The sequence below is a fragment of the Sphaerodactylus townsendi genome, linkage group LG11 (genome assembly GCF_021028975.2).
Source record: "Sphaerodactylus townsendi isolate TG3544 linkage group LG11, MPM_Stown_v2.3, whole genome shotgun sequence".
Taxonomy (NCBI): domain Eukaryota; kingdom Metazoa; phylum Chordata; class Lepidosauria; order Squamata; family Sphaerodactylidae; genus Sphaerodactylus; species Sphaerodactylus townsendi.
In genome coordinates, this window is record NC_059435.1 from 54796511 (window position 1) to 54824424 (window position 27914).

The window sequence follows — 27914 nt, forward strand, 5'->3', positions numbered from 1 at the left end:
GTCTAACCAACGAACTGAAGTTCCTCCCTTCACAATAAAGTTCCTCAGACAACCCGGCGCGGCAGATACTCAGCTATAACAGTTTGCAAGTTCCCCCGAAATAGATTCCTGGCTCCTTTTCGACGGCCGCTGTCGACCTCAGCCTCTTCGCGCGCTTTCCCCCCATCCATTGGTTTCGAGGATGGGGAGGAAAATAAAGAAGAGAGGAGAAAGGGAGGGTCGTTGTTGTCACTCTCAGCTTCTCTCCGGCTCCTCCCCTTTCGTCGGCTGTAGTAGCGGCTGCCGTGCTCCATTCTCTGAAGCAGAGACTACGGTAGTTCAGCCAGGGCGAAGCAGGAGCCTGGACTTGGAGGAGCCCGTCTCCCTTTCCTGCCGGCACCCCACTTAGCAAGCACTTCATCGTTTGGAAATGGCCCATCCATCAACGAGCAGCAGCAGCAGCAGCAGCAGCAGCAGCCCCGTCCTCGTGCTGCAACAATAAGGGTCGCCGCCACCGCCGAAGGCGTGGGGGGGAGAGCAATTAATTTCCAGTTCCGTTCCCGAGGCGCTTTGTTGCTGAAAACGCCTGCGACTTTTTCTCCAATGGTGCAAAGTGACATGTCCAAATCGCCTCCCACTTCGGCAGCAGTGACGGCGGCGCAGGAGATGCAGATGGAGCAGCTACTGGACAACCCCCCAGCGCTGGTCACGGCAGTGCAGGTGAGGCATGGGGGAGGGGGGAGCGGGGGGAGCACCGCGGAAGGGGGTAGGAAGAAGGGGGGCGGAGGCGGCTCCCCTTCCCCCCAGTAGTCCGGGGCGGTTGCCGTCTTCTGCCTGGAGAAGTTTTATTCTCTTTCAATGGTTAATGGCTTCCATCTTTCTGTCTCCATGAGGAGGAAAGCAGGAAATGCAGAAGCGGCTCCGCTCTTGTTCAGTCCCAGATCAGGGACATAAAGATAAAAGTCTACCCTGCTTGCAGTCAGTTTATTAGGTTCAGAGGTTGGGGTTGGGGGCTAGAAACATCGCTGGAAAGCGCCCTACCCGCAGCCAGTCCCAGCCCCGCACCGCCCAAAGGAAAAGCCGGAGCAAGAAGTCCCTGGACGGGGCACTTGAGCAGGGTGGGGCTGGGTGGGGTGGAGTGGCTCCGTCCCATCCTTCTGCGGGAGAGGTGAGACCCGGCGGGGCGGCCCTGTCCCCACTCCCGTCCCTCCCCGCTCTGGGGCATAGGGGTCTCCAAGACTGGGTGGCCGCAGTGGAGGGGGCGAGCCCAGAGACCCACCTGACCTTTTCTAGCCTTGATGTTTTACCAACCCCTGATTTGGAATCACTGCCTCTAATATCAGCCGCGATCATTGATTTAGAATAGTCTCCCTTTTCTTTTCAGAGCGCTTGAAAATTACTTTCATTGCAACAGGGTAGGCTGATGTGGTCTTTGTGTCTTGGACGTTTCGTTCTACCGAAGACTTCATTCTTGCTCTTATCTGGTTAAGAGAAGATACAGGCAGGAACAGCCGGAGTTGGGAAGAGGGAAGGAAAGGGGCAACACTGGCTGGCACATCAAGTTGGCAAAACACATGCTTTCCCAGATGGGTACAAGCTTCAGGGAGTGGTGGCCAATCAGGAGTTCTTGAGATGCACGTGTGTTTCTAAAATACACGTTTTTGAAACACCAAATGTCATGTTCGAGTAGATGCTGGAAAAGTAACATTTGATGCATTTATTATGCCTTGGTTAACACTTTGTGGTCATCCTGTGGATTCAGAGTCAAACAAGAAGATAGGGATTTTCTTTATGGGCAAGATAGAGATTATTGTAGGAGAGGTTGGAAGGGACAGTTCTATCAGTAATTTTTTTTTTTAAAAAAATCTCAAATACACTTTAACAAGATGTGTTAATTTGAGTAGACAGTGATTCCCAGCAATTCTGCTCACTCTTTTCACAGTCTAAAATACACATTTGGAGGACTATTAACCACAATGGTATACTGGATGTTTTTCCTGTTTTTGACAGTGTTGTTCATTAATCTTTCTCATTCTGCATTCAGATGTTGGAAGATGAAAGTAAATTAAGCTTCACATTATCCTTGGGGATGGGGCAGTTTATAAATCAAATAAATAAATAAATAAAACATGTATAAAATACACATCTATTTCTGTGTAGTATTCAGTGTTCTGTAGTAAAGGAACTGAAACATATTTTATGCATACACACACACAAGGTGCAGTTTTCTTTACTAATTGTATGGTACCCCAGGTTATCTCAATTTTGTGCTAGGGGGCTGCATATGTTATAAACGCATCAGGATCAAGGGAATCTGGATCTGTCTGTATGTGTTAGAATTTATTTTATTATAAACGTTCGCATTGTAATACAACAACATGCTGTTGGTGTTTAAAGTACAGAATAGATACAGCTACAAATCACTTGCAATTCATAATTCCTTGACAGAATGAAAATACAACAAATGTATGCATCTGATTTAAAAACAGATAATTTCAATACACATGTTCTTGAAGGACAATGATTTGTTTCATTAATGAATACAAAAGATCCTGGATATTTCTATCAAATTGGACAGAAAGGTTTGGATTCTTCTAGGTGTCATATACTAAGCAATCCGTATATACTGTTGGCCAACTTATCCCCCCCCCCCCCCATTTCTGTATGAATGGTGACAGCATTTCCAAAAGTCTAGATCCAGGTAGCCACATTATAAGAACTTATGCTACCTTGGCATGATTCACATGCACATGTACATAGGGGGACTTACCTTTTCAAAGTCTTCCACTGCTCTGCATGGCAGTGTGGAGAAGCGCCTTCAGACTTCCTCCCGTGCCATTTTTGCTAGCAGAAACCATTGTGGGGGATCCTTTGTGCCCCTTCTTTGCACCCCACATGTGCTAAGAAGGGATCTGCAACCCGCGGCTCCAGAGACGCATGCGGCTCTTTCAGCCTTTTACTGCAGCTCCACATGGCCTGGAGGTCAGAGGGTAGCGTGGGCATGTCCCTCCAGCCCTCCAGAGCAGCGCTGGAAGGAAAAGTGAGTGGAGGGGCCAAACCGTAGGCAGCTACGTGCATGAGGGCGCCGCTTTTAGTGTCCCCTCCACTCACCTCTCCTTCCAGCACTTCTCTGGAGGGCTGGAGGGACACGTCCACGCTGCCCTCTGACCCCTGGGGGTTGGAGGGCAGCATGGGCATGTCCCTTCAGAGCAGCTGCCATCCCCTCTCTGCCATCCTCACAGCCGCCATCCCCCCTCTGCCCCACAGAGCAGGCAGCTGCCTGCTCCATCAGGCAGAGGGGGTTTCCCTGCCTGGTGCTGCTGCCTCCTGCAGTGCTAGAGGCCATGGCACTGGGCAGGCCGTGGCTGCCATCTCCCCTCTGCTCTGTCAGGCAGAGGGGTTTTCCCTGCCTGGCGCCTCCGCCTCCTGGCAGGAAAGGTGAGTGGAGGAGCTGAACCGGAGGCGACTTTGTGCAGAGCTGCCTCTCTGGCTCAGTAGATCTTCGGGGCCGTGGAAAACCGGTCCAAATGGCTCTTTGGGTGGAAAAGGTTGCCGACCCCTGTGCTAAGATCATGTGATTGAGGACACCTGGAGCCCAAGGAAGAGGCAAACTGAGCTCTCCGTGGCTATTTCTGCTGGCAGAAATGGTGCAGGAAGGAACCTTATGCCCCTCCTCCATGTTTGCAGTGTTTGGAGCTGCACCGGGTGGCAGCATGCTTTAAAATGGTGAGAACCTCTTTGCAAGTGTGGCTATGAGTTGCACTGGGGGACCTGAATGAGACTTGTGTCACTCCTATTGTTTAAATAAGTTCTTAATATTGATAGTGGTGAGTGGTTAGAATTTTGGGGTAGGATTTGAGGGACCTTAGTTCAAATCCCCACTCTGCTGTGGAAGCTTGTTGGGCCAGCTGTACGCTCTCTACCTAACTATCTTACAGGATTGTTGCAAGGATAATATGGAGGAGAGGAGAATGATGTATATTGCTTTGGGTCCCCATTGGAAAAAGAGGCAGGGAATAAATGAAGTAAATAAATGAACTGGAACACTGTTACAAAATGTCCTTTGAAAAAAGAAATTTTAGCTTTGATGATCCCAAATGCTACCTACCCGGAGAATCTGACAAGAGTATTGCATTGTTTGTAAAGTGAATGGCTGCCTGTCACTGATCACCAAGGCATGAAAAATAATTATGCAAATCAACTTGCACAATTCTACCTGGCTTCTTTTTATGAAGAGCATCACATCTTGAAAAACTGTAAAGGAAAGAAAGTAACACAAAGCACTAGTACTCCTTTTGTTTTGATCTCTAGTATAATACTCTAGTGGATAGCTCTTGGTCAGAGTGGGTGATATGAAATTAGCAATAAAATAGAACTCTAAATAAAGTCACAGCCTCTTAAGTCTGTTTATTTCAATGGACTTAGGCCTGAACTAGTCAAGATATTAGTCCACAAGTTGGGTCAGGACACTCTTGCACTGACTTGCCTTCTTTACCCTCAATTCTACAGTTGCAGAATATTTATTTCCCTAGGTGCTGCCAGGCCCTGCCTGGATCAGGACAATTTCTATGGGAAAGGAGAGGCCTTCCCTTTGGGCTGTTTTCTCAAATTAACTCCTGCCGTTTTTATGGACTAATATCTAGTTCTACCCTAGAAGATTGCACTGGAAGTATTTCTTAAGATGGTTCATTAAAGTGACTAGCAATGTTGTTTTCAGCAGTGAAAGGCAGCAGTGGTGGGATCTGCCTTTTATTCTTCTAGCAAAACAACATTTTGGTAGTTAATCAAGGACAATTTAAAATATGGCTGATTAGACAGAGAACCCTTACTTCAGGACTCTTCTCTGCGCAGTGGGCTTGCAGAGGACTCTCCTTTTCTCTGTTTACATGCAAGGAGGCAGCCCAGTACCTGCCCCACAGTGGCTTGCTGAAGTTTCAGTTGCCCTCCCCTTTTGCTGCTTCTCTTAAGTCCACCCAACAACAGACTTAAATGTGGAGATCTCACAGATATTCTCTTTCCCTCCCTTCCCCGATAAAAACACCCACTCTCTGCTGCTGCAAGACAGAGACTTGTTTTTAAAATATAAGCTCGTCTGAAAGAAAGTTTTTTAAATGCCCTCCCAATCATTGGAGAGGCAGAGTGGAGGAGGTGGGATGGAAGCAGAGTGGAGGAGGTGGGATGGAACCAGAAATAGACCCTGCTTCTGTTGTTCTTATCAATGTATTGATATAAGCGTTTTGAGATGTGGAGGGGCAAGCATACAAAGCAGTGGGAGAGAGTGGGGGGTGAGATTAGGCAGGCTGACTATGGGCAGAGGGAAGAGGTCCAGGGCAAAGCTGTGCTCACTGGCAAATCTGCCCACTCTGGCTGCAAGGCAAAATTAAATTCATCCTAGAAGTGGTCTTGCTTGCTGCAGGGAGAAGAGAAAGTGAAAGCAGGGCTTGAGGAAATATGTCTGTACAAGAAATCTTGCGGTGAAGCACCTTTGCCAATTCGCACAGCAGATGTCTTTTGTGTAATCGACCTATATAAAGTTTTTTGGTCATAGCTGAAAGTGAGAGATTTTGTGAAAGACAGAAATACTCTGGTGTGTGGGTGTGTGTGTGTGTGAGAGAAAGAGAGAATGAGAGAGAGTGTATATAGTGTGACCTTAATTAAGTTAGCTTTTAAGAATTTTAACTGTTTTTCTATAATTATATTTTAAAAAGGTTTCTAAATAATATCACATTAAAAGCTGAAGTCAAAATTATTGTAAATTTATTGTTGTAAACTAGATAAATTTTTTGTTCTTAGCCTGAAGAAACAAAGATGTTCTTACTTGATATTTAAAACTATATAAAGAAGAAGCTTGTCAGATCTTTCTGGGAGGTATTTCTAAACTGTGATGCCAAAACTGAAGAAATATCTTCTCTAGGCACTCATTTCTGTTTAAGAAGGAAGCCAGAACAATGCTTAGGAGGTTAAGTGGTGTAGGAGGTTAAGAGCTCGTGTATCTAATCTGGAGGAACCGGGTTTGATTCTCTGCTCTACCGCCTGAGCTGTGGAGGCTTATTTGGGGAATTCAGATTAGCCTGTACACTCCCACACACGCCAGCTGGGTGACCTTGGGCTAGTCACAGCTTCTTGGAGCTCTCTCAGCCCCACCTACCTCACAGGGTGTTTGTTGTGAGGGGGAAAGGGAAAGGAGATTGTAAGCCCCTTTGAGTCTCCTACAGGAGAGAAAGGGGGGATATAAATCTGAACTCCTCCTCCTCCTCCTCCTCCTCCTCCTCCTTCTTCTTCTTCTTCTTCAATTGCAAATTGTGATTCTGTTAAAAAGCATCAAAGGCTGCTGAGTTATCCAGAAGGCATTCAGCAGTTTCTGTTCCCAATCTTGGCCAAAGGTTAAACTGATGTGATCAAGAGAAGGACTTCTAAGAGTCACCAAGGACCCCTAGACAAAGATTTGCTCTGCCCCACGCATGCCACTCTCACCCAACTTAAGTATCATATGATATCACTGTTAGAATGAATGGGATACAATGTAGTTGTAGTTTAAATGGCTAAAGTTAAATACATGAAATGAATATAGACAATAAAGTGATAAGTAATTTCTATTCATTGCAGGTGAACTGGAGGTAGGCAACTGTTTGTCAATTTCCTCTGACTTTTGACTCTGTGCCTGTGCCTGCTATTAGCTTCTGTGCTGCTGCTTTACGCACACATTGTACTAATGGCTAGGAAAACTTTGCATCAGCTCCATTTAATTTGCTGGTTGCAGTCTTACCTGGATAGATGGGATTTGGCAAATACACCAGATGCTTCCTTCATAGTGTTGGCTCATTCCTTGCTGATGCTGGCATTTTTAAATTCTTGATTCTCCTGAATTCTGCAGATCCTGTAACTTTCCACTGCCGTAGTATTGAAGGGTTATCTCTTAGTCCCACCGCATTAGAAGTGTTTGTCTGTGCAGTGATGGTTATTCCCAGTAAAGTTTCCTTAGGATTGCACTGTCAATTCCATTCTGCTCTTGGAGTTTTGCTCTGACAACCTGTTGTCAGATGACCTTTGTGAAACAGAACTCTAAGAGTCTTGGGTTTCCTTCTCTTCATTAACCTTTTCCTCCCCCAATGCCTGTAGAGGTTGTGGGCACTGGGGAATCCCTTTCTCCTGAGGTCTGGGTGCGATTCAGGAAACTCTGAAAATGTGTCCTCAACAATGCAGGAAGAATGTCTAATGTTAAATAAGTAATTCTTTAATTCAAAACATTTTGATGCCATCTTAGAGAATTTCATTTTTTCATCTTTATATCCCCTTGGAATTTGCTAAACAAATAATTTCAGACACCTTGAACACACTGATGCTGGGATTAAACCTGGGACTTTTTGCATACCAAGCAGATGCTTAACAACTGACCTATGAGCCTTCCTTATTAAAGGTATCCTATCAGTTGTAGTGAGTAAAATTGCAGCAAACCATCATCAACCTTATTGCAGTAAGGGCTGTTCACCTTTCAAATTTCGCACACTACGTAGTCCAAAGAGCTTTCTGCATAAAGGCACAGTTTTACTGTAACTGTCACGCACATTGTCTTACAAGGTCTTACAGCTGTAGTTTACTGGGCACAATTAGTTCCAATAAGATCCTGGGCTTTTATCAATGAAATTGATAAAATTTTATTTATTTATTTATTTACTTATTTATTTATTCACCTTTGTAGCTGAGTACACATAACAGATGTCTAACCACTTCATTCAAATCACCTAAGATCAGGAATTTTCTTTCATTATGAAAATTAGTGAAGTTCCATTGGATTACTGGGAGACCTGCTGTGGGGGAAAGTAAACAAGAGCGCCCAGAAGGAGGTGGGGAAGGAGGTGTGCCCAGCCAGGAGAGGAGCCAAGCAGAGGTGAGTGGTCAACACTCCCACCCCAAAATTCAGCCTGGCTGAAAGAAGGGGAACCCTGCCTTTTCAGGGGCTACCATGAGAAGGGAAGGAGAGGCAGGGATGTGTCCCTGACTTTGTCATGATTGCCCACATGCATCCCTGAGGGCCACTGAAGGGGGGAGTGGCCAATATCCAATGGGTGGGAGACACCTGCAAATATTATAGCTGACCAGCAAACTACGGAGATCACTAACCCCCACCCCAAGAAAATGGCTGCTTAGGAGGGTGGGATCAATGGTCTTCCAGAGTCTAGTACATAGGAAAGCCCCAAAGTGACCCAACACCCCAACTGAGCTCCATTCTCTCCCCAGACTCTGCTGTCCCAGGGTGCTGGGCTCAGAACTCCAGGAATGTCACAAGCCTGAGTTGGCAACCACCTAGAGATCCCTAAGGGAGGGATTAGCATCCTGCGAACTCTTTTGCATGTAGAATTTTAATATTTCATGAACAATAAAAGAAATGACCAGCAACAGTTTTCTTGAGCCTGTTGTATTTTTCTCAGAATGGACTTTATTGCTAGTAATATGTGTCAGACAAAATGAGAGAATCTCCTCATAGAGGAGAATCCAAACATTGTCAACTTGAAGTAGGTCTAGTCTGAAGAAAATGTTTATCTTCATTTTTCTCCTTCTATGAACTGACAACAATTTTCTTTTCTTTTCAAGTAGATGAATTTACTTGTGTAGAAGGGATGGCCTTTTTAATTTTTTTAATGTAATGGATCTTATGTAGTTATTATAGTTATTATAGCTTTGTATTGTAGCCTGCCCCAGCCGCTGCTCTTCTACCAGTGCTTCCCCCCACCTCCTGCCCTTCAACTATGTTCTCTTCTGTGTCAGGAAACACACTGGTTTTTATTTTTATCTCTTTTGTAGCACTTGTACTTCTGACAGTGTAATCGTTGTTAATCAGTATCTCATTCATTGCAACACAGAAATTCTTTTCAAGGTGGGAATTCATTCATTCTTTGTGGTACATTCTAATATCAATAAATTACCTCTGTCCCCTTAGCAATTTCCTAGTCTTGCTTAATTTCTTTCCACACTCTGATGCTTTAGTCATTTTAATCTTTTTCGTCATCTTACTGCTAGCCCTCTGTGTTTCTAATTTGGAATTATTTTCTTTTCCTTTCTTAAGTAATCTTTGGTTTTCTAATTTCCCCCTTATATGTACATCTTGGGCTTGCTAAAAATAGATTTCTAAATATGACAGTCTCTGGTTTGAATAACCTCTTGAAAGTTTACATATTGTCATGGCTTTTTAATTCCTACTTGTTGGGAAATATGCATACCTTCTGAGTCTTTTTTTCTTTCTTTCTTTCCTGGAGTCCTGTCAGTGCCATGACTGAAGCAGTTAGTTCTTTGTATTTTTATTTCAAAACTGCTTTGTCTAGCTTTCACATCTTATGCAATCTCATTGTTTAAAACAGAATTGTTGTATATCACTAGATTTTCTCTGGTGCCTTATCTCATTATTCAATTGGTATTGTCATCAAATACTCTCTGTAATCTCCCAATGGTTCTAGCGCCCCTTCTTGCGTGAGTCATATTTCTATCCCTCCTACAAGGTTATTGCAGTGAGTATCTTCTCACAGGTAATGAATGTACTTTTTTTGTATGGAATGTGGGGTTTATTATGAATATCCATATGAGTCAAATAATACCTGCTTTGTGTTCGATAGAAATAGAACAATTCTGGCATCTGACTGCTTGGAAGACTGTTGTTTTCATTAGTGGAATGGCCTTGACAAATTTTCTAGGAATCTAGGAGCCAGCTCCCCCCTCCCCCCCCCAAAAAAGGATCCAGACTCCTACAGCTTACTTTGAACTTCTCTAATAATAAAATGCATCATTTGTATTTGTTCTGGAGAAATTATGAATGACTGGAATTTACCCCACAAACCAAATATTACATTTGTGTAGTTGAAAGGTGGTGTTAAACCATGGAAAACAAATTTATTTTATACATTTATGGACCTCTTTTCTTATTTTAAGGTCCTTTTTTGGATTTGAGAATTTGATGTTATTTTTTCCACCAAGTTACTCTTGAACTTGCTGTAGCTGTTAACTAGATGCTGTGTTCAAGTCTGGCCACTGGTTCTCCTCTTCTTCCTTTTGTTTGTTCCCTTTCCAGCGCCCCCCCCCCCCGCCTCTCCCTGGCAGTGCGCTCACTGCTGAGGGCAGACTGCAGCCTACCTCTCTGGCACCTTGGGAGGCCCCTTGGTGCTGACTACAGCAATGTTGGAAAGACTGGCCAATTTGGCACACTCAATAGCGCTGTTCAGCTGTTGAGTGGGGGCCTACCTCACCTGACAGCCAACTTCCTCAGTGAGCCCAATAGCAGCAATAGGCCTCCTTGTTGCTCTTGTGCAGGTTTTGATACAGCAGATCATACCTTCATAGCCTTGGCAGTGGTGTAGTGTCAAGGGGGAAGGTGGGAGCATGCAATGCACCAGGTGCGTGCCGGTGCAGGGGCTGGCATGGGTGTGGCAAGGGCGCAGGGTGCACGTATGCCCCGGGTGCAGTTCTCCCTAGCTCCAGCCCTGCCTTGGACCCTCATATTTATGAGGCTGTCTCCTCCCTATGCTCTGCTATGACAGCTTTGCAGACAGGTCAGCTGCCATGACAGCTTTGCAGACAGGTCTTCTGCAGCTGCCAGGCTGCAAATGGGCAAAATCAGCAACTGCTTGTGCACATGCCTTCCCATATTGGTCCCAACCTGGTGGAATGGCCTGCGTAAGAAAGTCAGCAAGGCTCCTACTTTCTTGGCATTCCATTAACTATGCAAAACTGAATTATTCAAGAGGGCTTTTCTCTGCATGTAATAGACTTACACTGAACTAGATAACTCACAGAGTAACTTAGAAAAATTACTGGGGACTGTGGTCTGTATACTGTGTATAGATTGTTGAAACTGGGATCCTGCTGTGGAATTTTGTATCATTTAGTGTGTCATGTTAATACTTACACTTTGCTTCAGTTCTGTTTTTAGACTACTGGTTGTTCTACAACCCTAACCCTATTGCAATGTTTATTGAATGTCCCATCCATCAATTGTATTAACCTGCTCTGTGCAATCTGCTTTGAGTCCAAGTGAGAAAGCAGACTATAAATAATGTAAATAAATAAATAAAACAAGCCTTTGCATTCCCAAGCTGGTTGAGACTGATCCTCTCCTAGCCTGATGTAGTACAGAGAGAATGCCGGGGGAATTTGGAGCAGCCCAACAGGTGTCAGGAGGACCTGAGATGACTTAGACATCCCTGCCTTCCAAATCTGAGCCCATGGACTGAAGCCAAGGCTTGGAAACCTGTAAGTGATGACCTCTATTCATTGCACGTAGCATCTATTGAGGCTGCTCACCCATGTATAGTTCATTTATTGGATCCTCTATTCAGTTATACTTTGCCTAGTACTCTGAAGGTGGCACCTTTGACCTAGCATTGATCCACTTGGTTGGTGGCCAACTGGGGCACCTGCAACGAAAGGCCCTTCAGAAGCCAGTGCCAGCGTCCATGAATCCCAGGGGCATGGCAACAGCAGAGAAGAATGGTGGGATTTCAACCCATACTGGCAGTTAATTCTGCTCTGAGTACAAAATTGGTCCCCTCCCATCTCTTACTAAAATGAACAAATACCTGGGTATTGATTATAGTAAGCATAAAGTCTAAGGCTGTAATCTAAATACACTTTCTATTAAGTAAGCTCATTTGAGGCTTCAGAGTAAGCATGCTTAGATTGTACTGTATGTAATTCAAAAGGAAGGGGATCAGTTACCAAGAAATCCTTTTTAACTGAATTAACTGTGCATGTATTGCAAATTGCTCTTCATATTTTATTAACGTAATCTGTATTCTTAGGAATGAGTGCTTACATTTTTTTGTTCCAGTGAACATCAGATGTTTGAAGTCTTATAAATATGCACACATTCCTAGAAAAAATGGACTGCTGAACTCCAGAAATGAAACATTTAATATCATTTTGAGTTGTAATAAAAACTCACCATGGAAAAATTACATAAGAATATTTGCTGAACATGTGTTAGTGGGGGAGAAATCTCTTGATTCTGCATATTGTGACTGTGTGTGTATAGTTTTAAGCAAAGCATTTTCCAAGAAGGTTAACAAAACCAGTACTAAAACCAGTACTTACGAAAACCTAAAACAATACAGCAAAAGAGAACTCGAAATTTTAGTAGGAGTGCTTAGAAAGTTGGGCCAGGTCTCGGAAAACCAAGATTAATATCTCCATTCTGCAGTGAATATCACTAAGGGCCCCTCTGCACAGCAGAGGCAACTAGGGTTCGACTCGTGTCTTCGGAAATGGTTACCTGAGCTCAACTCCTCTGTTACTCCGCACAGCAGCTGACTCGTGTCTCCGAAGCCGAGTTCAGAGGGCGGGATTACCTCCTCACATCTTCCATTCCTCATTCCCGATTGGCTGCCGTTCTATGGCGGGAAACGTGAGTGCGCGTCCCTTTTTTTCCGTTTACCGACGTAGGAGCTATGTAGGAGGATTTTTTTTAAGGCGCGCTTCTTGCCGCCGCCACGAGTCTCCCGTTCTGCGCATGGCTGAAAATACTGCACTGTGATTGGCTGGCTGGCAGAGTTGAGGCGAGGGAAATTCCGCACTCTGCCGGCTTCGGCTTGAGTTCAACGCGCAGAAAGTTGCACCTCCCAGTCGAGCTCAAAAATTTAATGGTGGGGGGGGGGGGAAGTTGAGACAGACATGAGTCGAACGCTACGGCTGTGCGGAGTACCCCGGTCGGACCTACATCGAACTAAGGTCGAATCCTACAGTGCGGAGGGGTCCTAAGTGACCTTTAGCTAGTCACTCATTCTCAGTCTAAACTCATAGGATTGTTGTGAGGATAAAAATGAAGAACAGAACCTTGTCAGTTGTGGTTCCCTTTTTGAGGACAGGCAGAATATGAATGGGAAAGATAGATCTTTCTTAAAACTGTGTGGGTGTGATCAGCCTTAGTGGTGGTGATTAGAGTTCCATAACACCACTACTACCACTGGGAAAGTCCTGTTTCAATGAAAACCCCTTTATAGACAATGGCCACACCTGAAGTAGGATGTGTCCTGGTAATCTCCTACCATCACTTTGGGTGTGTAGGTTGGAATCTCCTGCCATACATATGTTAGATGGTATTTTCAAAGTGCAAAATAGTTTCTGTAAAAATGTGTAATGAGTCCATGTGGTGTGATTTTGTAAGAATACTTCAGAGACATTGGGCTTTCAGAGTTTGGCAAGTTTAAGTGCTGATCAACAATGCGAATGCAAAAGCACATCTAGATGGCAGCAAAGGACAATAAAAGACCTTGAAACAAGAACATCCATTTGTTCTAAGTGATAGCTAAACTAAAGTTTATGGTGACAGGGTCAGATGTTAATACTCTATGAAGAGAAAGGGGAGAACCCTGCCTGGATTGTGATACTTGTGGGCTCTACTATATCCTGACAGCCAGGCTATTCCTGTGACTTTGTGCTGCAGCTCATGATCCCATTTAGAACACCCCTGCAATCAACTCCAAGGTTGTGAAGGTAGTATGTCCGAGCTGTAGCTGAGACCAGAGAAGGTGAAGCATGAGACCTCACTTCTTTTTTCCCTACTGGGGAGGAAGGACATAGGCTTTTACTTATAGGCACCTGGATGCATTTCACTAATGCATTGGGAAAAGGTGGAGCTATGGGGATAGCTATGAAACACTTCTGTAACTGTCTGGACTCTAGTGCCGCAGTGTTCTGTATCTTGTGTAGCATCTTATCTCCTGTTATCTGATTGGGTTGCATCTTCCTCTGAATCTGTTCTTTCACTCCTCTGGGTTTTTTTTCAGCAACTCCCAGCTCTATGGCTTGATGGATCTGGTTTGCGTTCTATGGCTGGGTGTTTAAAACTGGAGTTCAATGAAAAATGGGGTAGAAAAATGGATGTGCAGAAATTTTGGGGAAGAACGGGGAATGCAAGTTGAGGAAAGGTTCAGGTAAGAAAAGAACCCCATTGGAAGAGACTAATGGTTCATCTAGTCCAGTGGTGGCAAACCTTTGGCACTCCAGATGTTATGGGCTACAATTTCCATCAGCCCTTGCCAGAATGGCCAATTGGCCATGCTGGCAGGGGCTGATGGGAATTGTAGTCCATAACATCTGGAGTGCCAAAGGTTCGCCACCACGGATCTAGTCCATTATCGTATTTCATATAGTGTCTAATCAGTTGGCCTGGAGGGCCAACAAGCAAGGCATAGAGACCAAGGGGCTTCCAAGATGTTGCCTTCTAGCACCAGTATTCAGAGATTTACTGCCTCTGAATATGGAGGCTCCCTTTATTCACCATGGCTAGGAGTCATTAATGAACTTATTAATCTGTCTAACCCCTTTTTAAAGGCTCATTTCCATCACTACCTCCAAAATTTAACTTCTTGTTGGGTAAATAAATATTTCCTCCTGTGTATCCTGTGCCTATTGCCCACCAGTTTTATTGATGCCTCTGAATTCTAATAACAACGAAGTCAGGTGGGTCTTTGGAAGGTTTGAGTAAGTGCCTGGTGAAAGCAAGGGGATAGATGAGAAGAGATGGTCAATGAACTTGAGCTCTGCCCAGACAAGATCTGTGGGTCAGTGGTGAAGCTGCTTTGCTGTGTGGGGTCAGCCTGCCCTGGAGGGTGCTTCACTGGCTTGCTTTTTAATGACTTGTTCTTATATTATTACATTGTTTTAATTGTATACTGCCTGAAGGAGAACTCTGATAAGGTGGTTAAGAGCAGATGGACTCTCTAATCTGGAGAATTGGGTTTGATTCCCCACTCCTTCACATGGCGGCAGACTTTTATCTGGTGAACTGGATTTGCTTCCCCACTCACTCATATGAAGCTGGGTGACCTTGGGCTAGTCACAGTTCTCTCTGAACTGTCTCAGGCCCACCTGCCTCACAAGAAGCCTGTTGTGCAGATAGGAAGGGGAAGGAGTTTGTAAGCCACTTTGGTGGATTCTGAATGGACCAAAAACAGCGGTGTGAAAATGGTGTGAAAACAGTGTAAAATGGTGTGAAGATGGTTTTATGATTTTATTTAAAGGAAGTCATTCTTCATGGATATGTGTAAACATGTATTTTAATAATCATTGAAGGGTTTCCAAATCAAGGGCAAATATCTTGTGACTTTCAGTCGAAAAAATGAAAACTAATAATATATGTTATCAACTTCCATCTTTGGAATTTTTTGAACTTCAGTTAAAAAGACTAAGCAGTTGGCAACAGAATTTATACATAGGCTTGTTGTGTTTCCTTTCTATAGTAAAAAAGGTTTGCTTTAGTTCACCTCGCAGATCAGAATAATAAATAGTGATGAGGACCATTTTCTTCAGATACTTACAATTTACTTCAACGCCATTGTCCTGAATTCAGTCTTTTCTTCTGTGGGTAAAGAAGAAGCCAGAATTTGGAAGTCTCTGTGTTGTAAGAACACATTCTGCTTTGAATTTCAGTATGTTGGGTATTGTTTTTCCCATTCATGACAATTACAGTGGTGCTTCTAATTTTCATATAAGGGAACTATGAACCAGTTGGGGCTTTACCTTTACAGTTCCAGGTGTTCCCCGCACACACTTCGGACTTTTGCTTTGTAATATAGAAAAACAATCAAAATAAACTCTTCTTTGATTTTCTCTTTTTGAAAATATTGGGTGTTGGGTCAATCAAATCTCAGCACAGTTTTGAATTTTATGGGGATGTAGCAGAACAGGCTTGCTTTGACCTGCAGTCCCTATTCCACTCAGCTCTCTCTCAGAGGTTCTCACTGCCTTTTTGATGCCCCCCCCTCTCTCTCTCGTAACTGCTGCCACCATCTAATCTTTGTAGAAATTTCCCACTGGGGAGGGTCAGGGTCCACTGCTTCCTTTATCAAGTCAGATGCCTCCCACTTCCCCACTCATGTGTACTGCAAGGCTAGTTTATGGCCTTATGCACCCCTGGAGGAATAGCTGCTTGCCAGCTGCCAGCCTCCCCACTTCCTGGTGCTCCTTTCAAATAATAGCATGTCAAAGACGGGGGAGGTCTATGAAGTACAGAGAACTTCTACCAATGTTAAAAGGTATTTATTAAAAAGAAAATGTTTACAAGCATAATTTCATCACAGCACTAGATTGAGCAAGGAATTTTTTAAAATGAGGGATAGACACAATTTCTCTGTTCCTTCCTCTTTAGATATCCTCAGTCGTTAGAATAGGATAGGCTCTTAAGCTGAAGAAGTTTCAACTGTCTACAGATTCTCCAATACTTGGACAATGTCCTTCAGCTCCTTGGGTGAGCACATGGTCAAAATGGCTGCCTCCTCCAGAACTCAGACACAAGATCTGTCCCTTTAATAGTCCCAGCCAGAAGAGCCTTCTGCTTCCAAGAGTTTTATCAATTTCTAGTTACCATCCCCTTAACCTGGTCAGAATGGGTCAAGGTATCTTTTTCTGCTGGCTCCAGGTATGCTGTTCCTGAGACTCTTCTGTCCTTTTTGAGACCTCCAAATTGATACCTGCTTGGAGAAGGAGGGGGGATTTAACCAGTGGTGGGATTCAAATGATTTAACAACTGGTTGTTTACAAACACCATTTTAACAACTGTTTCTGCTGAAGTGGTGCAAACCTGCTGAATACCACCACTGGATTTAACCCAACCCATTGTCTCTCACTGCCAATATTAGCATTTCTAAAAGGGAGTCTCCTGCCCAGAGAGAGAAAAAAGATGCTTAAACATTCCCTTCAAACCTCAGGGAATGGGGAGGCATTTCTTCACAGAGGGCAATAGTGTCATTACACAGTACTCATATAAATGAACCTTACAAAATGTTATACAACTATAACTAATCGTGATAATGTTCTCAATGCTTATGCTTTATATAATCCTATATGCCAAATCAAATAATGGTGTTTTATCTTTTTCAACAGTCTTATGGCAAAGGTGCAAGAAGAAAAAACAGATTCAAGGGATCCGATGGGAGTACGTCTTCTGACACTACCTCGAATAGTTTTGTCCGACAGGTATGCTACATTTTTCTTTACTTGAGTGCTGTTATGTTTTGTTGACCCCTAACTGAGATAGATAGTGGTCTAAGGCGAGCCGTACAGGGTTCTGTTGGTTAATGTGTGCATACTTTGAAGAGCTGGGAGCTCTTGACACTGTTATAATAGAGGGTTGTGACTGATTCTGTAAAACCTGCAAGGTTGTAAATACTCACAGAAAGTTTTGTAACAAAAAGTAAATGTCTGGGCTCATTTCTGCATTATGCTGAAATCTGTTTTTTATTGTTGGTTAAGTGATCAGAAATATATTCTAGGGTTTCTAGTTCTGGACTGAGAGGACAGTGTTAAAACTGGACACAAGTCTGCGGGTATTCAAAGCATTTTGTGTGTTTGTGTGTATTTACAATTTTAATTTCTGCAAAGCAGTAATGAGATTAGTTTTATGGAAAGGAAAGTTGTCGCCACAGATGTGGCTTCTGAGTGCTTCTATCAACACAACAGGAATGTTCTGCTTTAAAAACATGGCCAGTACAGTAGGTCTACTAGAACTTGATTTTGATCTGCATGTCCCACTCCAGGGTCAGTGAGTGGCTGTGGAAAATTATGTTCAGTTGAGCTTACTTCAAAGGATTGTTGTTGGGTTATTATACAGAGCATGACAGTTTCTGACACCTTGAACTTGTCAGAAGATGGCGAGATACAGATGTGGTGAATTAAATAATAATCTGCTGGTGGTTCTTGGGTCAAAGGAAGTTTGACTAGCCTCAACCAGGGCTAGGGCTTTTTTGTGGAACACTCTATCCAATGAGGAATACTCTGTCCAATGAGACCAGGCCCTGCAGTACCTTAAGCAGTTCCGCAGGGCCTGTAAGACAGAGCTGTTCCACCAAGCGTATGTTTGAGGCAGCTATGATACCATCTGGCCTCTCCTCCTCCTCTTTTTTACTGAACTACACCATTAATGCCTTGAGTGTGTGGAATATTGCTGATCGGCGTCTTGTTGATTACAGTAGTTATTTATATGCTTATCTGAGATCAAGGGGCAGCATAGTATAATCTAATAAATAATAATAACAACAATGGTAATAAAAGGTACAGATCAAGAGGCCAAACTTGACAGGCAGCCTCATCCAAGCAGCAAGGCAGGCAGCACAGCCTGCTGCTCCCAGAGAGACTTCCAAGTGGTGTGGGGAGGTTTGCAAAACCAAAACAGCCTCCCTGCCACCCAGAAGCCTCTATGGGGCTAAATGCACTTACACTACCTAAAAGATTTATGTAAGTAGCCTTACACACAAAAAAATTGTGTAAGTCGCAAGTGACCATCACTGGCGTAAACTGGCAAATTAACGAGGAAGCCAATTAATGTTGGCTCCTCCCTAGCCATGCCCGTGGACCACCTCCTCTGCTCCAGCAGCAGCAGGGGCACTAGGATGCTGGCTTAGTGTCCCACACCATCCTAGTGCTGCAGAGTCCAGGGGTAGCTACTTGCCAGCAGTTTCACCCCTCCTCTGGGGTAAGTGCCCCCAATGGGGCATTTCCACTGGCGGAAGCCTGCTCTGCTTCCACCAATGGATTCAGCCCCTCCCCCTTTGGTGGGGCTTTAAACCAAATTGCTTTGCTGAAAAGCACAGAGCTGTTATGAAGCAATTCTGTAAGCTGTTGATGTGTGTTTACAGTTATACTCGTGGATGTTCAGATTTTATTTTACATTTTCGTGTTTGGAAAAAAGAAGAGGATTGTTGATTAAAAAAACTTTGGTAAAGGCAGATTAAACTGATAAAAGACTGCAATCTGTAGGATTGCTTTAGACAGATATATTCAAGGTATTATAAATCCAAACCATCAGCCTCTAAAAACTGGCTTGGTGCCTGTTACACTGTGTTCAGTCATAAACAGAACTATAAATATTAGTGAAGTAAATGTATTATCTTGTGGCATTCAGTAAAGGCCTTTCTGTCGGTAGGCCATTTTATAGATGATGAATGATTTCACAGCTGTCCCTCCTGAATCAGAGATTGCAGAGATTGCATGTATTATGTGTTACAAAATATGCTCATATTTATATTGCTGAACGTAGATATAGCAGGCAGCCCTTGATGGCAGTGGCTTCGTAGGATGCTGTATGTATGTATGTATGTAGGGGTGTGTGTGTGTGTGTGTGTGTGTGTGTGTGTGTGTGTGTGTGTGTGTGTGTGTGTGTATGTGTACATACATACATACATACATACATACATACATACATACATACATACATACATACATACATACATACATGAGACGGGACGTCCTTGGGGATACGGAGTCTGGAGCTTATTCGAAAGACCATCTGTGCTAATATCTGTGTTGTTCCGGAGATGTGAGGGAGCACAGGCATCTGACGACATCATTGCCTTCTTTGCAACGTGTGAGCCAGTCGTGAGAGGGCTGTGTAGATCACGTGGCAGAGGGCAATTTTCAGACGCAACGCTTCTACTTCCAGGACTGATTGAGACGACTGGTGGCAGCAGCCCCTCAATTGCTGCCCTGACCACAACTTTGGACTTCTCTGGCTTGGATATTCGGCACATGAGCGGTGGGTCTGGGTGGTGTGAGCCCCACGCCCACCGTTCCTGTAGCTACAACTCTATCATTACCCCCACAGATCTTAGGGGGTCCAGGTAGTGCCATCATCCCATTAGAGAGCGGGGACTTGGGTAACAGTCATTACCCTTGCCGCCGCTTAGTACCCTCCCTTGGTTTTGCTCCCCATTCTCTCAAACCTTAGCACTGATTGCGCATTAGTTTAGTATTAGTTCAGCATTAGCATTAGTGGTAGGTTAGTTGGAATTAACTATTATATCGCTCAGTTAGTATTGCCCAGCCTGTGCTTGTAAGGCTTAGGTTGGGTTGGGGTTATTTATTGCTAGCTGAATTGGGCCCACGTCAGTGGGATATTAGTCAGGCTGTTGGATAGAGGGGGCTTGGCAGTGTTATGGGGGCACCAATTTTGGGGCTGGGGATCCCAGTGTTGATGGGACGGGGTAGATATTGCGTGTAGGCGCATGGCCATATGATAGAAGGCTTAACGCATGACGGGGTTGCTCGGGTCCGGGCCTTCTGACCTCCGACCTATCCCGCGAAACGAGGGTGGCTGGGATCAGGGAAACTCTGCTTCGTCTTTGGTGTTACTGAATGCCAGGTCCATCAATAATAAGCACATTCATGGTGTCTCCTCGGGATTTTCTCGAGACCAGCAGATGGACCTGGCATGTGTCACTGAAACCTGGGTGCGGAAGGTGAGACCTGCCGCCTTTGGGCGAAGTTACGCCCTCAGGTTTCATGTACGGCTACCACCAACCAAGCAAATACAGGGCCGGGTGGCGGGTGGCACTTGTTTTGTCCGGCGTGAGTCTATCCCCTTCAGGGCGCCCCCCGTCCCAGAGATCACCGGCATGGAGTGTGTCGGCCTGGAGTGGTTGGCCCCGGAGAGGTTGGCTGTTCTCCTGGTGTACCGGGTCGCCAGCCGCGACCGAAAACAGCGCCTGCCGCTGCTGCTGGAGGTGGTGTCGTCGACTGGCGCTTCGCCATGTTCCCCAGCGACTTATTGTCTTGGGGACTCTTCAACGCCCACGCACGATGCCGCCTCATGTACGGTGGCGGCGGCGACCTGGTGTCATCCATAGCTTAACGCTTAGGCCTCTCCTTAGTAAATTCGGCCCTACTCATGGGCGAGGCTGGGCACACACTGGATTTGGTCTTTGGGTTGGGGATTAACTTGGTCGTGATCCCTCCTGGTTGACAGAGTGCCATGGTCCCGACCATTACGCCTCTGTTGGTCCGATGGACGTGCCCTTTCCACCGGGCCTCTGCTCCAGGCGGTATCGGCTGATTTTACGCCTCGCTCGCGGAGACTTATGGATCCACTTTGGTTTCCTGAATGCTCTTAAGTGGACTCCTGAACTCTCGGCCGCACACCTCGATGAGCAGATAGAGGATTGAACTCCCCGCTCTGATGCCATCGAAGTTTGTTGTTCTCCCCGGCGGCTCCTCTACGCTTCACTCCCCGGGCGTGCTCCATGGTATACGGAGGAGTTACGCCGTATGAAACGTGGTGCTTAGGACGCCTAGAGCGTAAGTTTGAGGAAATCTCGTGACGAAGCCGCTAACATCTTACAGGATCGCTTATGAAAGCCTATGAGATGCATGCTACTCTAAGGAGGCGAAGAGAACTTTCTTCTCCTCCTCTCTCAAGCGATCCGCCAGTTCTCGCCCCAGCACAACTGTTCCAAGATAATTCGATCCTTAACCTCCCTATCGGAGAGTTCTTCAAATTCTCAATTGAGCATTAGCTGTGAGGCATTCATGAGCTTTTTTGTGGATAAGGTCGCGTCGCTCCGCCAGGACCTTCCCCCGACGTTGGATACAATTACCGAACTGGAGGCTCCCTTGCCGTCTTCAGGCCCTTGTATGGCCCAGTTTTCCCTGCTCTCTGAAGCTGCTGTCGACAGGGCCTTGGCTGCTGTTAGACCTACTACCTGTCCTCTGGATCCATGCCCTTCCTGGCTTGTAAAAACCTGCCGGGAGGAGCTACGACCCCATCTGTTGAGTATCATCAATGACTCCCTTGAGCAAGGGGTCTTCCCGGATGGGTTGAAGGAGGCAGTGGTCCACCCACTCTTAAAAAGACCATCATTAGATCCGAGGGGATCTGGCCACCATCACCTGGGCCGGCTCTAATCTTTTCGTTTCTGGGGAAGGTAATTGAGAGAGTGGTGCTGGAGCAGCTTCAAGGCTTTCTGGATGACACATCGGCTTTCTCGGACCCCTTCCAGTCCAAGCTTTCGCGTGCTGGGCATGGGACGGAGACTGTTCTCGTCGCCGCCACAGATAGCCACTTCGCGATACAGCTTGGATTCCGGCGGATCGGGCGCTGCTGGTATTGTTAGATCTTACCGCGAAGCTGTTTGATATGGTCGCATCTTCATGACCTTTTGACCCACCGCTTGGTCAGCTTCTGGAGTGCGGGGCTACGGTCCTTCAATGGATTGCCTCGCTTTCTCCGGGTCGGAATCAGCAAGTGAGGTGCGGGGATCAAGCCTCCCGGAAGTGCCCGCTTTCTGCGTGTACCCCAGGGGCTTATTATCCCCGCTTATTATTTAATATCCACTAATGCATCACCCTCTTTGCTCAGCTGGTACGGAGTTTTGGGCTGGTTTGTCATCAGTATGCGACATGACACCCAGCTCATTCTGTCGATGGAGGGGGGAGCAGCCGCCGCCCCCGCGGCTCTACAGTTAATTGTCTGGAGGCGGTTGCTGGTTGGTTAGCGACAGAGCATAGGTTAAAACTGAATCCATCGAAGACGGAGATCCTTTGGTTTTGGTCAGCGCAGGGGGCGGACTTTTCAGCCGCCGGTGTGGAAGGGGCTCAGCATTGGTCGCCGACCCTTCCTCGCGGCGCGAATCAACCTGGGGTCCACCTGACTCTGCCTTCTTTCACATGGAGACTCCAGGTGGCCCATACAACCCGGGTTGTTTTTTTCCATCTCCGCTTGCACCCGCCCGGCCATGGCTGGCCCCTTCCTTCTCTGGGCAAGCCGACCTGGCCACTGTGATCCATGCAACGTCACCTCCAGGTTAGACTATTGTAACTCGCTCTACGCTGGCCTTCCCTTGCGCTCGAATCCCCGAGACTGAAACTTCGGTCCAACATGGAAGCGGCGCTAAGCAAGTGCTCACAATAGGCAGGCAGCCAGCTGGGGATCACATTCAGCCTGTGTTGCGCCAGCTGCATTGGCTCCCAGTGCAGAGTTCCTCCGATCGCTTTCAAGGTGTTGGTGTTGACCTTTAAGGCCTTTTACGTGGCCTGGGGACCCTCGTGATCTTCGGTGACCGGCGATCACCCCTTATTGGCAGTAGCCCCACACGCCTCTTCGCTCCGCAGAGGCCAATCTGCTGGTGGTTCCCGCCCTCGATGATGCTGTTGGAAAGCCTCCACATGGGCCAGGGCCTTCACAGCCCTGGCCTCCCGCCTGGTGGAACGCTTCTTCCACCAGCATGTCCGGTATTCCTGCGGACCTTGGTGAGTTCCGCAGGGCCTGCAAGACGGAGCTGTTCCGGGCCGGCCTTTGGAGAGACCAGCCGCTGATGGTGCCCCCCTCCTTTTGGCCCTATACCTGGGCCTTAACATCTACTAAGATCTGCCGCCCCTCTCTAGGGGGAAGTATTTGATATTAGGTATCGGGCGCCACCTATACCTATACTTGTGCTTTTACTCATTTCGCATTTTAAATGTTAATGTGTAGTTAGTTTCGCTGCTTTTATAAGTTTTAGTTTATTTATGATATTTTATGATTGTATCCATTATATGTTGTACGCCGCCCAGAGCCCTTCGGGGACGGGGCGGGATAGAAATTTGAAGCATAAATAAATAAATAAATAAATAAAATACATACATACATACATACATACATACATACATACATACATACATACATACATACATACATACTAGCGGGCCCGGCCATGCGTTGCTGTGGCTCAGTCTGGTGAAGTAGAAAAGAAAGAAAAGGGGAAGTGAACGGTTCGAACATGTGTCATTGTACAATGCTTGCAAGGGAGGGGAGGGGCAAGGGGCCCCTCACTCCCCTCCCTCTCTCCCATTCCCTTCCATGGCACCCCGTCCCGTCCTAACATTCCCCTTCTTCTGCTAGGGTGGGCGGGCCATGTCCAGGTGGCGGACCCTGTCTCTTTCACTCCCTTCCCGGCGAATTACCTAACTTAAAACACGCTGGGAGGCATGAGCTACGTTGTGTTCAAATTTCAGAGTGTTTGGTCCAGCAAACCCCCAGACCCTCCCTCACCTTCCCCTTCCTCCGCTAGGTTGGGTGGGCCATGTCCAGATGGCGGGCAGTTTTCAAGGAAGGCATGGTTGTTTCCCTTGTATCAGAGAGTGTTGCTTTGACGGCCAGCAGATGGCACTGTTGCGGGACAAAACTGTGGTTCCAACTGTCACAGGTGTGGCATGTACACAGAAACTGGCACAATTGTGACATGTACACAACAGGAGGTGTGGAAACAGTATGGAAACCTGGCCACACACGAATGTGACGTTGTGTGAAAATTTCAAGCAATCGGTCCAGTAGTTTGGGAGATTACCTGTCAGCAGAAAAACACACTGATAGATTTTTATATATATAGATGTGGGTTACGGTATATGATATTTCTTGTACTAGATCTGTTAAGCATTTTAAAAGGCAAGGCAATGTACAAAACAAAATAACTAATGAACAAAGAAAATGTAAGAATAAAATTCAAACTTTCATGATAAGTATTATGAACATACTTAGAAGTAATTTTAGTTTCTCCATCTATACATGAGTATAATTTTCTTTCCCCCTACATGCAACCAGTAGTGTCTTGAACCACATTCAGGGGAAAAATGTTTCATCATGGGAATTGACTTTATAGACGGCCATTGGATTTCAGTGCCAAGCTTGACCAGATCTTTGTGTGTGTGTCTTTGTAAGTATTGCTGTTCGTTGTATCACAAGCTGGTCTAGATTGTACCCCTTTCTTTGGGCTATGGCCAGAAAAAAATAATCTGTTGTAGGCCAAATGGGGGTGCTGGATTTCTTCCAAACTGTACAGCAAGCAGATTTCTTCTAAAGTACAGAAAGTGGGAATATTACAGAGTTTGCAAATTCAGTTTAATGACATAGCAATATTTGCAGCACAGATACCTTTCAGAAATATTAAGCTTGTCATCAAGGGTGCTATGTTCATGATGATGTAAGTTTTACTAATTACATATCAAGCCTCTATATTGAAAAAAAATCAGGTTAATTGGGCCACATTTTAAGGAGTCAGCTCACTTTATAGTAAAACTAATTGCAGGTCATATCAAAAGTGGAACAATTTAGGTTCTTCCTCTATTAGTTTCCTCAATGCTTTTTCAGTGAAGAAACAATATTGTCACAGTTGACGATACTGCATTTATTTGCTTGCTGACTTGATAGTCTCAGATGCTGAGGTGTACTTATTGGTGGAGTGTTTTCAGTTGGGAGTGTTGGGAGTTTTATAGTGCCATCCAAAAGCCACAGAGGCAGCGGGACATAGCGCCAATACGGTGCCACCCCTCTGCCTCCAAGAGGGCTTTCTGGCAGTGCGGGCAGCAAGAAAAAGCTCCGAAACTCTTGCTGCTGGAAAGACCCACTATAGTGTTGTGAGTTTCACAGCCCCATCCAAAAGCCAGAGGTGGTGGGACATGGCTCCAATGCAGTGCTGCCCATCTGCTTCCAAGAGGGTTTTCTGGCAGCACAGAGAGCAACAAAACTCCAAAATTAGCTTGCCGTTGGAAAGCCCCATAGGGCTTACCAAAAGGGTGGTATAGAGGAGAACTGGCGTGCTCCTAGCTGTCAACCCCAAGAAAGAGCTGTCTAATGTTGGCTCCATCCCTGGGAATGCCCTACCACCCCCACCCCCCGCCCTCCCCCCCACACACTCACCAGCATTCAATCAGGATGCTAGCACAACCCTACTGCAGCCCAGACTTCCAGGTTTTGCAGCCTGGGGCTGAGGGATGGGTAGGCACTGGAGCATCTGCCATGTCTGCTGGGGTAAGTGCTCCAGGGTGGACGAATGCGCTGGTGCGTGGCCACACCACTGTAAAGATACTGCCTTGCATAAGTCCTTCTGGTCCCCTGATTGGATGGGGCTGTTTATGACCCATCCTAGAACTGCATAGAGACTGCAGATTTGTATAATTGCATTATAAATTGCAGTGTAAAATATTTAATCTTCCTTTCTTTTCCAGCACAGACCTTGGCAGTTGCTCACTTGACAGCAGGTTTTCCAGTTGTCTTATAAATCATGTATTAAATGACCTGTAAAACACCATTTTGTCATTAAAAATCTTGCATCATATTTGGAGGCAATCTGTTGCCACAATTCTATGAAAATTGCCTGTTTCTCCTTCTACCCATTTGTTCCCAGTTCGCTAATCTATATTCACAAGATTTTTGTAGTTTCCCTGCACAGTTATTCAAAAACTTTTTTAAATTCGGGGAATATAATTTGTTTTCCATTTCCACTGTCCATTTCAGCAGCAAACCAATTAAGAAGATAATGCTGAGATCATACTTTACCCTTAGCAGTAGACCATGTGCAGAAAATGCTAACAACCTCCAGACATTATTAGGGAAAAACGAATTTGGTATTTGTCCAGTTGTTGCTGTTTAGTCCAGGGCAAGTAAATCATATTGTAAAAAAAATGTTTGTAAGTACAGAAGTAGCCTCTCAGGAGTAGTAAAAATACTTGTTAGCTATATATTTTGAATGTTTTTACTTTTTAATGTATCTGTTTAGTATTGATCAGTGTAATTATTATTGGAACAGGGATAAGGGCAGTTTTCTGTTGTGCTTTCAGTGGTGGCATTGGATATATCAGCACGGACAGGGTGACAACTGGGAGTGGAATTGCTCAACCTCATTTGATTCTTGTCAGGTCAGGTTCCACAGCGGGAGCAGTTGTGTCCTATATATCTCCAGTGGCAGAGATACTGCCTTGCATATATTCTGATCCCAGCAGTCTTTACACAGCCTGGAAACCACACAGCACCCAAGTCTTTACATTTTTTGACAGGAGGGCACACCATAGCAAAAGTGCAGCATGAACAAATAATAGAAATGAAACAACTGGTTTATTTATTGAGAGCATTTGTATGCTTCCCTTCTGCCTCCAACCAAGGTACCAAAGACAGTTGACAATCCATAAGGTATAAACACAAGACCATTCTATAAAGCTTTCTTTCTACTGGTGTGAATAGCCTTAATTGTATGTACCTTGTTCTTGTGACATGTAAGAGATCTTTTAGATTTTTCACCTAGCTCTCTAACAAATCCCCTGGCAAAGAAAAATGTCTTGAGGCTGGTATTGGAGACCACTAGCCATTAGTTTAGAGGGAGCTCATTATTTATTTACAGAGAATATACCCTGCCTTTCTACACATATCAGGGCCACCAAGGTGGCTAACTGATTAAAAGTATACATTGTAAAAACCATGAAAATCAAACAAAAAAATACAAAAAGGACCCAGAAGCCTGGGGAGGCAGTATCAATGTCATCTTTTATAAGATGTTAATGTGTATTATGGGATTTTGAACCTATAGTTAAGTGATTTATAATGGGACATACAAAGAATGGGCTTCCCCTCTCTTTTCAATATAAGTATATAATTGCAAAACTGCAGATGCATAGACATGGTTCTGACGTAATGAGAAATCATGTTTCCTCAGTAAGTGAATGTGGTATAGTGCTTAAGAACAGTGGACTTCTACAGAACCAGGTTTGATTCCCTGCTCCACTACATGAAGCCTGGGGCCAGAGGCGTGGGGGGGGGGAATGGTGCCTGGGTCCAGTCCCCCCCCCCGGTGCCCTGCCCCCTGCCCTTAGTTCAGTTGGCTGCAAAGAGCAGCTGGCTGAAAAGCTTCTTCTGGACCTGGTGGGGCAAGGCGAGGGATGTAGGGATGATTTTCTGCCTCCCACTGACTCACCAGTGGGGAGGGGGGGGCGCCCAAGGTGTTTGTCCCTGGATGTCCCCATTATAGCTATGCCACTGCCTTGGGGCTGTCACAGTTCTCTCAAAACTCTCTCAGCACATGCAGAGGCAGGCAATAGCAAACTCCCTCCAAAGTCTCTTGCCTTGAAAAGCCTGTGGGGTCGCAATAAATCAGCTGTGATGTGGTGCCACTTTCCACAACTCCTACCGTCCTTACCACTCCCTCCCCTCATTTGTAGCCACTAATGAAATACTAATACTTTTGCAGCAAACTGTAGCTTTTTGTTACATGTGAGCTACAAACTATGGCTTGTATTCTTCTCTAGAAAACAATATTTCAAACCACAGTTTAATCCTGGAAGTGGGATTCCTTAAAATGTCCATGGAAGCGTGGGGAAAAAAATTGAAAAGAAGCAAGTGCCCCAGGATCTAGCAGGTTTGTTCACAGAGGGACAAA

The 27914-nt window shown here is 45.3% G+C and overlaps 1 protein-coding gene across 7 annotated transcripts in view; it reads left to right on the forward strand.

Moving 5' to 3' along the window:
- The first annotated feature begins 248 nt into the window (after window positions 1-248).
- CACNB2 (calcium voltage-gated channel auxiliary subunit beta 2) overlaps window positions 249-27914 on the forward strand; it is a 158940-nt gene continuing 131274 nt past the window's right edge. For 3 of the 7 annotated variants that reach the window (XM_048510588.1, XM_048510592.1, XM_048510590.1), the window contains exons 1-2: window positions 253-699; window positions 16846-16938. In XM_048510588.1, coding sequence (XP_048366545.1) covers window positions 583-699; window positions 16846-16938 — 210 coding nt within the window. In that variant the 5' untranslated portion in view covers window positions 253-582. Of the gene's footprint in view, window positions 700-16845; window positions 16939-27914 lie in introns of all 7 variants that reach the window. The other 4 variants (XM_048510589.1, XM_048510593.1, XM_048510591.1 and 1 more) reach the window with 2 other exon arrangements.